The sequence below is a fragment of the Phyllobates terribilis genome, unplaced genomic scaffold, assembly GCF_046119375.1.
Source record: "Phyllobates terribilis strain yellow unplaced genomic scaffold, ASM4611937v1 Scaffold_4__5_contigs__length_816908805, whole genome shotgun sequence".
NCBI classification, from domain to species: domain Eukaryota; kingdom Metazoa; phylum Chordata; class Amphibia; order Anura; family Dendrobatidae; genus Phyllobates; species Phyllobates terribilis.
The window spans coordinates 559,656,454-559,669,257 of NW_027362764.1; the positions used below are offsets into that span (position 1 = coordinate 559,656,454).

At 44.3% G+C, this 12,804-nt stretch overlaps 1 protein-coding gene across 12 annotated transcripts in view; it reads left to right on the forward strand.

Annotated features, from left to right (window-relative positions):
• Positions 1 to 979: 979 nt before the first annotated feature.
• The window catches only part of MPPE1 (metallophosphoesterase 1), a 121,703-nt gene continuing 109,878 nt past the window's right edge, over positions 980 to 12,804 (forward strand). The window contains exons 1-3 of one of the 12 annotated variants that reach the window (XM_073679015.1): positions 990 to 1,134; positions 2,190 to 2,255; positions 3,814 to 3,863. Coding sequence is in view for 2 of the 12 variants with exons in the window: in XM_073679012.1 (XP_073535113.1) it covers positions 1,077 to 1,081; positions 2,190 to 2,255 (71 nt within the window). In the remaining 10 variants the exon portion in view is untranslated. Of the gene's footprint in view, positions 1,135 to 2,189; positions 2,256 to 3,813; positions 3,864 to 12,804 lie in introns of all 12 variants that reach the window. The other 11 variants (XM_073679018.1, XM_073679016.1, XM_073679022.1 and 8 more) reach the window with 11 other exon arrangements.

Sequence of the window (12,804 nt, forward strand, 5' to 3'; positions counted from 1 at the left end):
AAAATTATACTTACCTTCCGATGGCCCCCGGCCTCCTCAGCGATGCGTCCGGTGTGTTGGGTGGCTTGCGGTGGTGTGAGGACCTGACATGACGTCATGTGACATGACGTCATGTGACATGTCACGCGACCGCTGACGTCGGCAGTCGCGTAACCTGTCACATGACTCAATGACATCATGTCAGGTCCTTTTACACAACTGCGAGACACCGGGGAGACCGGATGCATCGGGCCATCGGAAGGGGAGTATAATCTTTATTTTTTACCATTCTTATTCTTTAACTATTACTTGGTCACACTATATAAATTCATGCCGTTTGCATGGATTTATATAGTGTGACCAAGTTGTCAAGCACTTTCCAAGTGATGCTAAAATCACTTGGAAAGCGCTTGTCAACCCGCATGCAGAAATCCATGTGAAGAACGCTTCACATCCGCATGTCCCTGGCAGGAAAAACGCATGTACAATCCGCATGTACAATCCGCATGCGTTTTTCCTGCCAGGGAGAAGCGGAAAAAATATGCAGCATTTCTGCATCGTGAGCACATAGCCTAATAGTATTTTTGACAACTGGGTGTGGTCCACAACCCTACAGTATAGTCGATGATCATGCCCAATTGTATAAAAAGACTAGCTTTACATACAATGACGAGAGGGCCCTACCTCAGGAACAGACAGGCGCAGGGACAAAGAAAAAGCAGCACCAGAGTCAGGAGGACAGCAGCATTTCCACCAGGTAAACTATGACACATTTATGGCGTGACAGGTCCTCTGTAGAGTGTAGACTCAGCACCAGTCCTTCATTAGCCTCCATGTGACCAGTGCGGAGACCGCTGTGAGCTGAGGCCGACAAGTCTGAGTTGGAGGGAGGCCGCTCCACCTGGGGTGAAGCACGGAGCACACACCTCGCACATCCCGCACCGCCGCCCGCGCTCACAGCGCTGAGAACAGTACACATCCAGACACAGAGCAAGAATGCGGCCACATGCCGCGCTCCACCAATCAGCGGCTGACATGAAGCTCCGCCCTCGCTCGATCCTGGACCTGCGGGTGCTGCGCTGTATTACCGGCTGCGGATGTTGTAAGTCGCGCTGCCGTAAGTGTCCAGTTCCCGGGTGGGAGTGAGAACTCCATGTAAGTGCTGCTAGTACGAGAGCTTGGAAGAAGCAGGGCGGCCTGTAGGGGGACGGCATAGCTGGCGGGGAATCATTCCTAGTACCGAAGAAGACAAACGCGTGTGTAACACTGTTAACTGCTCCCTGTGATGTGTACGGGCGCCAGGGGGCGCTGTTATGTGCAGGGCTGAGAGATGGCTGTGTGGTGGCGCCTCAGACGATTGTGACTCCGCGGTGTGGTGACCGCAGTTACCTGATGAGCGCGGGTAGGAGAGGACGCAGCTTGTCTGGAGCTCATGTACACACAGGCTTTCTCTGTTTAGGTTTTTTTTTTTCTGTCTTTCAAAAGCCGTCATGATCTACATACATTTTCGTGGCTTTTTTGTGCACAAATGCGATTATCGAGAGGGCCCAAGAGACGGCACGAAGGTCCCGGTGTGGCCTGTGGTTGGTGCGTCTGTAGGACCATGTCTTACAAAAACCCCTAAACCCGCTGTGACCTCTAGAGCTTAGGGTGCTTTCACACTGCGTCTAGGGTGTCGGGGTATACCTCTGAACAGGGTTCGGACGTATGCACCGATGGGGCCATAGACTAATGGTGTCGACGGAGAACGTGCGCTCTGTTGTGCATCATTTTCAGGAGACTGACACCCAGACGCGGTCTACTACCCATCTACTACCCATCTACTACCCATCTACTACCCATCTACTACCCATCTTGTTGGAGGTTTGGCCGTGAGCCCAGACAGGACCAGAGAATGTGTCCCTAACCACAGTGTGAACGCATCCTTAGAGGGGTTGTCCAGGGCTGTTCACCTGTGCGCCGGTAATAAGGACATCTGCCAGGATGCGATTTTCATCCATTTCTGGTCTGTGTCCATTTTTTTCCATTATCCTTTCTTGTATGTAAAATGTCCAAGCTTCTCCTACCCATTAAACAGAAAAATCAGACCGCACTCAGATTACAAATGTGAGTGTTAGCATTATTTTCATGGACTATAGACTTGCATTTGTGAGTTTGATCTGTGACTCTGAGCAAAAACATCTCCATATTTTTTTTTTTTTTTTTTAAAGTTGTTTGCTGACACTGATTCCAAGGAAAAAGAATGGACGTGTGAACAGCCCCATAGACTGTAATGGGTACGTGTTCTGCTTGGGACCATGTGTGGTCTGTTTTTTTTTTTCTCAGACAGCACCTGGACCCACAGAGTTTCATTTCATTCCTATTCTCTTCTGTAGATTCGGTAATTGAAGTCTTTTGGGATCTGTGTAAAACTGATGACACACAGAAGACAGATTGTACTTCAATGTTCCAGCTGAGCTTCATGTGTTTTAACTAATTAGTTGTTAGTAGTCAATGGATTAAAAAAAAAAGTTCACACCATCTACCTCCTTTTAGTTTTTTAAGGGAACCTGTCAGGTCCCGTGCCCCTAGAACCACCAGCAGTTGTGTCTGCATATGTAAATTCCCTGCCTAACAGTCCCTGTATTACATTGGACACATAAACAGATCTTTAGAAAAAGTATATTTTAAAGTCCGTTTATGATATGTAAATGGACCCATTTTGACTAGTCGATGGGGCATTAGTGTCCCCAGACTAGTCGGCCCACTTATCATGTTATCACGCCCCTGTGGCCATGATAACATAACTTACAAGTGCCGGTGTCATCGCTAACACTATACTTATCTCTTGCATGCGCGCAGCTTCTTTCCCTCACTGCACTGATCCTCTGAATCCAGGTGTACACGTGTTGGCCTCAGAGGCGCACTGTGCATGATCAGAAGTCTTCTTCACTTCTGAATCGATCATGCACAGTGCATCTCCCTGAGGCTGGTACGTGCACACCTGGATTCAGAGGATCAGTGCAGTGAGGGAAAGAAGCTGCGCGCATGCGTGAGAGAAGTATAGCGCTGGCATGGACGTCGGCTCTTATAAGTCATGTTATCACAACCACAGGGGCGTGATAACATGCTAAGTGGGCCGACTAGTCTGGGGACACTAACAGGGACTGTTAAGCAAGGAATTTACATATGTAGACACAACTGGTGGTGGTTCTGGGGTTACGGGACCTGCGGTTAAAAAGGGATGAGCTAAAACGGATGCAACATGGGCGATATGGATGATGTGAAAAAAAGATCCATTTCCCATGGACTCGTACTCTTGTGTAGGGTGGACGGGTGTAAGAGCTGCTTACTATTTACATTCATGTCGGACCAGACTGGTGCATGATTTGATTTTCTCTTTTTTTTTTGTCCCACACAGACCTGTGAACCATTTGAAAACTGCTTATGTTCACCAGCACATAGGCTAATATTGGTCAGTGTGCCATGCCATCCATTGTGCACAGAGACCAAAAACAGGCTTGTGTGAACTTAGCCTTAGACCAGTTTCACAAAACAGTTGTTTTTTTTATTTGTATTTGTGAAAAATGATCTGATTTTCATTAGTATGCTGGATCTTATTTTTGTCAGTGTTTGGTCAGTGTGTTCGTTTTTATCATCACTTTTTCTAGTTTTCAAAAAAAATCCTGATAATAGTTTCCAAACTTCTATTATGAAATAGAGAAAAACACAGACCACTAGAATGCAACTAAAATGCCATCAGGAGCTCTCTGAGTTTTTCATGGACCCATTGACTTAATTGGCTGATTTGGATCAAAATTAAACATGTCTCCCATTTTTTTTTTTTTTTCCCAGACAATCGATCCCCCAAAATAGTACATCTGAACACCCTCATAGACTGATGGGTAAGTGAGTATATTTTGCAGCATGAGCAAGAAATTTTTTAAAATAACATGCACTGTAAAACACAGCCGATTTCCCACCAGCTTTCATGGGTATAAATGAATAAAAGTTTATTTAAAACCAACAAACGAAAAAAATCCTTGCCTGCTTTAATTGTGGTGTAAGTGGCGCTATGTAATTTCCTCACATGGAAACATTTTCTGATTTATTCTCAGCTCCACTAGGAAACAGTTTTTTGTTTGTAACAACACCATGGGAGTCTTGGAGGCATCATGGGTTACATAGTAACAAAACAATGTATGCATTCAGTGTGGTGGTTTTCAGTCCTGTGGGATTTGGGGATATGTGTGGTGTTTTGCTAACGAAAAAGAAAAATATCAGAAAAATGCCATAATATTATATGGTGTACATGTGCGAAAATAAATAAAAAAGGTGGTAATATAGGTGATTGTCCCCCAATAAAACGTATATCTTTCTTGTAGTGATCCTATGTGTCAGTCATGATAAATGTAGTGTAGCATCCAAAGTAACTAAAGGAAGCAGCGCTGTCAATTTGAAAGAGGGGGTGCACGCCTCTATGGATTTGATCCAGCAATCAACAAATATCAAGAGTGAAGCAGGGCATCTAGTGAAATTAACCTATATATTTACCTACTTGACGTTTCTGCTCTAGGGAGCTTTTCCTAAGCAGTCTGAACCTATTTATTAACCCATGCGACTCATGATTGCTTGAGAAAAGCTCACTGGAGCTGAAATGTCGCATGGATTAATAAATAGGCTAGTTTCATGCGCTGCCTCTCTCTCCATGTTTGATCAGTGTAGAATCCATATGCCATTCAGGCTCACCACACTGAGACGGGTTCGTGCACGGGGATAACTTCTAATAAGTGCAATGACATGCCCCTAGTACACTTTCAAAATAATTTGCATATGACTTCTACCCTATATTTCACATGATTTGCACATCAGATCTCTATAAAAATAGGAATCACGTTTATCGGGACAAGCGCAGACACTGCCACACTGTTACTTTCTTGTGTAAAAATGTGCCAACAGATTCCCTTTAAGGGTAAAGCTTGTGAAAAATCCACACCTTTTGGTCAACGAAAGTTCATTAACTCTGCAGTTGATATGGCACATGGGAACATGTTCTAAAACTTTCCAATCTTCTGTGTACAAACTTTCTGTTTCTCTATGTAACTTTTTCCTTTTGTAAAGCGCCACTCCAGTTTTTTTCAGCCCTGGAGTGGTTCTTCAAATCTAAGGTCCCTGCCCCTAGTCTTGTACTTACCTCCACCTCCTTCACCTTCTACCGGCGCTGCTCTGGTCCCCCAGCGCCATTGTGTCATCGCAACTTCTGACTGATCAGAAGTCAAAGGTAATGGTTACAAGCTCTCATTGCTGGAACGAGGCTCTCAGACTTGCATTGAAAAGTGACCTGATCTGGAAGGTCACAAACTGCTGGATACTGATGCGTGTGGCAGCAATAGAAGGTGAAGATGGCGGTTGGTAAGTGTGAGTGGCAGGGAACATAGATTAGAAGCACCACTCCGGCGCTGCAATAAAAAAAATTGCTGGAGTGGGGGCTTTAAAGGGAATCTATCACAGTGGATAATGCTATTAACCTGTGGATATAGGGTTAATCTGTAGGTTAAGTGTTAGGAAGGTGCCCAGGCTGCTGTACCGAAAGTGCAGCACCCTGGAGATAATGAATTTTATTCCTCTCTGGAGCTGCCAGCTTTCAGTCATACAGGCGTGTGTCAGCATGGCTACAGCTATCGATCACAGCACTGAAAGCTGAGGCTTTAACCCCTTTCCGACGAGGTCAGTAATAGTACGTAGCTGCGCCCTGGGCCTTATGGACCAGCTACGTACTATTACGCATGCTACAATCACGCCCGCACACAAGCGGTGTGGGGCGGTCACCGCCAGGTGTCAGCTATGTGCCAGGAGCGGTCAAGCACCGCTGCTGGCACATTAACCCCTGAAATGCTGCGATCCAAGTTGATTGCAGCATTCCGGGAGCAGGGGGAGGTAAGCGCCGATACGTACCTCATCTCCGGTGTCCCATGCTGTCTGTGCCATGTCCCGGATGTTGTCATGGTGACCCGATGTCGTCATGACGACATCCGGGTTACCAGGAGGCAAGAAGTTACTTTAGTCATGCGCAATGCATGACCAAAGTAACTTCTGCATGCAGTTCTGTCAGGCTGTATATAGCATAGAGATGCTGCTGCTGCTGCAACTCTATGCTATATAAGTGATCAGGCTGCAAAAAGTGAAAGTCCCATAGTTGGACATGGTGTACAAGTAAAAAAAAAAAGTGTCAAAGTAGAGAAAAAAAATATTTAAAAAATAATGATAAAAATAATTCCCAAAAAAATAAAAATATTCTGTACCAATCAATAAATATTATGAAAAAAAAACAATAAAAGTAAACACATTTAGCATTGCCACGTCCGGAACGACCTGACCTATATAACCTCCCCACTAGTTAACCCCTTTAGTGAACACGGTAAAAAAAATAAATAAAAACAAAGCAAAAAACGATCCTTTATCATCAAACCACCAAACAAAAAATGGAATAAAACGTGATCAAAAGACGAATGTAAATAAAAATGGTACCGCTGAAAACGTCATCTTGTCCCACAAAAAACAAGCCGCCATAGAGCTCAATCAGCTGAAAAACAAGTTATAGCTCTCAGAATAAAGCGATAAAAACTATTTCTAGAAAATAAATTTTGTTTTGTATTATGTAAAAGCGCCAAAACATAAAAAAGATATAAATGTGGTACTGCTGTAAATGTACTGACCCGAAGAATAACGCTGCCTTATCAATTTTACCACATGCGGAACAGCATAAAACAATTCCTGAGTTGTTGATTTTTGTTTATTCTGCCTCCCAAAAAACAAGCCCTCATACGACTCTGTCGGCCGAAATATGGAAAAATTATAGCTCTAAAATATCGCAAAGCAAAAACTAGTCTTTGCAAAAAAAAAGTGTCTTTTAGTGTGTGACAGCTGTCAATCATAAAACCCGATATGAATCTGGCATCACTGCAATCGCACCGACCCGAAGAATAAAGTCGTCTAATCACTTATACCACACAAGGAAATAAGTAAAAAATAAACTCTAGGGCAGGGGTCTCAAACACGCGGCCCCTGAGGCTGCTTTATGCGGCCTGCAGGCACAGACCCCTTGACGATCCCGACCTGGTCCAGGAGGAGCCGCCGACAGCAGCGCTGCATTGCCGCACAGAGACTGTTTCCCAGCATTGCATTTCCAATGCCAGCCGCCGGCCAATCAGAGGCCAGCAGCTGATATCTGCGTGTCGGCGCAGCGAGTATGACGTCATTGCCATACGCAGCTATCAGCTGCTGGCCTCTGATTGGCCGGCGGCTGACATTGAAAATGCAGTGCTGGGAGACAGTCTCTGTGCGGCAATGCAGCGCTGCTGTCGGCGGCTCCTCCTGGACCAGGTTGGGATCGTCAAGGGGTCTGACTCTGTGGTGCCTGCGGGCCACATCTGCAGGAAGGACGCCGAGGGAACGGAGGACAGGTGAGAATCATCTTTTTTTTTTTTCTATTTTATGTGTGTGAAGAACAGGGGGCACATAGCCACAAGAGGGGACCTGGATGGGGCACATAGCCACAAGAGGGGACCTGGATGGGGCACATAGCCACAAGAGGGGACCTGGATGGGGCACATAGCCACAAGATGGGGACCTGGATGGGGCACATAGCCACAAGATGGGGACCTGGATGGGGCACATAGCCACAGGATGGGGACCTGGATGGGGCACATAGCCACAGGATGGGGACCTGGATGGGGCACATAGCCACAGGATGGGGACCTGGATGGGGCACATAGCCACAGGATGGGGACCTGGATGGGGCACATAGCCACAGGATGGGGACCGGGATGGGGCACATAGCCACAGGATGGGGACCGGGATGGGGCACAGAGCCACAGGATGGGGACCGGGATGGGGCACAGAGCCACAGGATGGGGACCGGGATGGGGCACAGAGCCACAGGATGGGGACCGGGATGGGGCACAGAGCCACAGGATGGGGACCGGGATGGGGCACAGAGCCACAGGATGGGGACCGGGATGGGGCACAGAGCCACAGGATGGGGACCGGGATGGGGCACATTACTACAAGATGTTTGCCATTATTACTATATGATGCTAATTGTAAGACAATATTACTGAATGTGGCCAATTAGGGGAAACAAAATTGTAAAAATCAAAAAAATAAAAATAAAGCATGAAAAAAATATTGGGCACTAAAAATGCTGTTTTATATGTAAACTAAAGTAAACACAAAAAAGTGCACGTTTATTATCACCACATCCATAACGACCCAAGCCATAAAAAAATAAACACGGAAAAAATGTTCAAAAGGTGTATACAAAAAAAAATGGTATCACTAAAAATGTCTCATTGAACAAAGAATGCGGCCCCCCAAATTCAAATTTTTTCCATGTGCGGCCCATATACCCAGCCGAGTTTGAGACCCCTGCTCTAGGGTTAGGGTTCCTAACAAAAAAAAAATTTTGTTCCAAAATTGCGCTGATGTAAAGTAGACATGTGGGAAATGTTATTTATTAACTATTTTGAGTGACATATGTCTCTGATTTAAGGGCATGAAAATTCAAAGTTTGAAAATTGCAAACTTTTCGCCTAATTTCCGTTTTTTTTTTTTTCACAAATAAGCGCAAGTCATATCGAAGATATTTTACCACTATCATGAAGTACAATATGTCACGAAAAAACAGTCTCAGAATCAGGGGGATCCGTTGAAGCGTTCCAGAGTAATTACCTCATAAAGTGACAGTGGTCAGAATTGTAAACATTGGCCCGGTCGTTAGCGTTCAAACCACCCTCGGGGATAAAGGGGTTAAGCATTTCCGGTCTATTTAGGCCAGTTTTGTATGTCTGTGATGCAGTCTGTCCTCAGATTGGAATATTTTGCCTGGCCGCAGTGTCTCCTGACCTGAGTGAACTGCCTCATAGGCATACATAAGACAGCTGAGGTGAGGACACACGGAGGTTGGGCGAGGTATTCCAATCTGAGCATAGTCCATGAAATTGGCCTCAGTCAGACCTCATTTCACGGGAAATTGCTCTAGAAGGTCCAGATAAAGTGAAGGGCTTTTTATATATATTTTGCTTTGTCAGGACATGATATGGAGAAATATTTATGTAGACTGTGTGTGAATATGAAAGTGATGACATGCCTAATCTGTCACATATGTGCTCCATGTTACAGTGATACAGATATATTTCTACTTTAAGGCTGTGTGCCCACGATGTGGATGTAATGCGTTTCTGCGGCGGTATTTCCGCCGCGGAAACGCATTAAAATCGCTTGTTAAGAGGTCTGCCATGTTTCCCGATGAAAATTCGCATGTGCTGTGGAAATTTCTGCTGCGGATTATCTTTGCGGAAAAGTCCGCTGTACAACCAGTTTGCGGCGAAATCGCGCCCATAGACTTGCATTGAACCGCCGCAAACCCACATATCTATACATGCAGATTTGCCGTGGTTAAATGTACTGATGGTACCTGGGTCGGGAGAAGAGGAGACTGCTACTCCTCTCATCCGACCCGGGTACTATCGTACCCGCAAGTTAAAAAAGAATTATGAAGTAAAAAATAAAAAAAAATATATATATTCATACTCGCCTCTCCGGCGGTCCCCGGTCTCCTGGCGGGGAGGGGAAGAGACTGGGGGCCGCCGGAGAGGTGAGTATAAGGTTTTTTTTTCTTTCCTTTTTACTTTTTAATTCAGATGCACTATTTGAAAGCAGAACTCTCCTCATAAGTTGGTCACACAATATAAATCCATACCAGTTGCATGGATTTATATTGTGTGACCAACTTATATCGTCAAGCCCTTTTCCAAATGCATTTGAGTGATGCTCAAAATTGCTTGGAAAACCGCTTGAAAAAACGCATGTAAAATCCGCATGTATTTTTTCTGCCTGGGAGAGGAAAAAACGCTCAGGAAATTTCTGCTTCAAATCTACATCAAGGGCACATACCCTTATAAATAGGGTACAACCCTATGCTGTCTCACTTTCACATGCGCTGTGCTCAGCTATTTCCAACACTCCCAAAGGCAATGCTAAAGCATGAGAGCCCCCCGCTGCACTCAAGATGGAGCTCTATAGAGCTCTGCTCCTGGGTTCCAGAGCCCGTTCTTGGGATCACTGGGGTCATAGCAATCCGTAAATTATCCCTTATCTTTGGATATTTTACTATTTTGAGAATAACCCTTTAATAAATCCCTCCATTTAATTTTCACTATTGTCGATGCATTACATAAAAGATAAAGAACAGGTAAGGCCTCCTTCGTACATCAATGTTTAAACAAGTACGTGAAAAAGCCGCACAGGTGCCATCAGTGTTTTCCATCAATGTTTTATCCAGGTTTCCTTGTTTGCCTTCAGTGTTTGTCTGGTATAGTTAAGGAAAGAATTAAGTTACCAAGCTTCTCCTATACTTTGCAATGTTAAACACCTACAGCACACTGATGCCATGCATGTGCTGTATGTGTTTTTCACAGACCCATTGACTTGTATTGGCCCTTTTCATTCGTGCTGCTGGAAGAAAACGGACATTTCTCCGTGTGTTTTGCACAGGCACACGGTCCATATAAAAACACGGACATGTACATAGCACCATAGGTTATAATGGGTATGTGTGGCATTAGTGAAAAACATAGATACCTCACATGCTGGAAAAACGGACATGTGAATGAGGCCTAATGTGCAGTCTACAGCCACAGGATAAAAATATCAAATCCTGAGAGGTGACCCTATGGGAGGAAGCCAGCGATAAAGGATAAGTGGGTTTACGTAAATAATTAAGGTTAAATAGAGGGAAATTTAGAAGGTGCTAATGGGGTGCTCCTAAAAAAAGAGATCTAAAATCAGAAACCAATAAACTCCCTTTTTGCATCAGGATCCCGTTTTAGTGAACATGAGAACTGCAGCATATGAATGTGAAAGTGGCAGCTTGCTGGTGCAAGCAGGTGCATGTGAATTTGCCCTAAATTCTTCTCAATTCAAAGCTGTAAATTATCTTCTTTGTTAACCTTTTCTAAGCTGTAGCTTTTTGGCTTGCTAGAGGTTCACAGATGTTAGTGGGTTAGCTTAGAATCGGTAGCACAGTCTTTATTGTAGTTGTATAAAGAACATAGTGGGTGAGGTCCTTGCATTCTTTAAACTAGTTGAGCTGGTATTTCAGCACCGCTATGCCAGAAGACCTCAGCATGATGACACTGAGAAGGAAATTCTCGCACATGGTAAAAATTAGCATTTTTTTTTAAGGCCTTGTTACATGAGTGGGTGATTGGCAGAAAGGAATATTCATGAGAATGCTATTCCCGACCATTGCCACATGTAAACATGCCCGTGATCAGCTACCAGACAGTCTCTTGTTGTTATCCTTGGGGCAACCCCATCATGCAGTCAGAGATTGACCTTGGTTGTCGGTAATCCTGAAGATCAACTTTTAAAGGGTTAGCCTCACCTTCACTAAGGCCTCATTCAGACATACATTTTTTCACAGATGTGAAAAAAATGATCAACTACCTATTATTATAATGTTAAAACGGACAGCATTGATGTGCCGTCTGTGACTTTTATGGACTAGTAGACTTATAGGTGATTTTTGATATGTGATGTGGAACGAAAACTGACATGTTTCCATGTTTTTTTTTTGCATATGCGGTCTGCAAACATACAGTGCCTTGTGAAAGTATTTGCCCCCCTTGAACTTTTCTACCTTTTGCCACATTTCTGGCTTCAAACATAAAGATATAAAATTCTATTTTTTTTGGAAAGAATCAACAACAAGTGGGACACAATCGTGAAGTGGAACGAAATTTATTGGATATTTTAAACTTTTTAAAAAAATTAAAAACTGAAAAGTGGGGCGTAAACATTATTCGGCCCTCTTGAGTTAATACTTTGTAGCGCCACCTTTTGCTGCGATTAAAGCTGCAAGTCGCTTGGGGTATGTCTCTATCAGTTTTGCAGATCGAGAGGCAGAAATTCTTGCCCATTTTTCCTTGCAAAACAGCTCGAGCTCATTGAGGTTGGATGGAGGGTGTTTGAACAGCAGTTTTCAGCTCTTTCCACAGATTCTCGATTGGATTCAGGTCTGGACTTTAACTTGGCCATTCTAACACCTGGATACGTTTATTTTTGAACCATTCCATCGTAGATTTTGCTTTATGTTTAGGATCATTGTTTTGTTGGAAGATAAATCTCCGTCCCAGTCTTAGGTCTTTTGCAGACTCCAACAGGTTTTCTTCCAGAATGGTCCTGTATTTGGCTCCGTCCATCTTCCCATCAATTTTAACCATCTTCCATGTCCCTGCTGAAGAAAAGCAGGCCCAAACCATGATGCTGCCACCACCATGTTTGACAGTGGAGATGGTGTTTTGAGGGTGATGAGCTGTGTTGCTTTTACTCCAAACATATCGTTTTGCATTGTGGCCAAAAAGTTCGATTTTGGTTTCATCTGACCAGAGCACCTCATTCCACATGTTTGGTGTGTCTCCCAGGTGGCTTGTGGCAAACTTCAAACAAGACTTTTTATGGATATCTTTGAGAAATGGCTTTCTTCTTGCCACTCTTCCATAAAGGCCAGATTTGTGCAGTGTACGACTGATTGTTGTCCTATGGACAGACTCTCCCACCTCAGCTGTAGATCTCTGCAGTTCATCCAGAGTGATCATGGGCCTTTTGGCTGCATCTCTGATCAGTCTTCTCCTTGTTCGAGATGAAAATTTAGAGGGACGGCCGGGTCTTGGTAGATTTGCAGTGGTCTGATACTCCTTCCATTTCAATATGATCGCTTGCACAGTGCTCCTTGAGATGTTTAAAACTTGGGAAATCTTTTTGTATCCAAATCCGGCTTTAAAC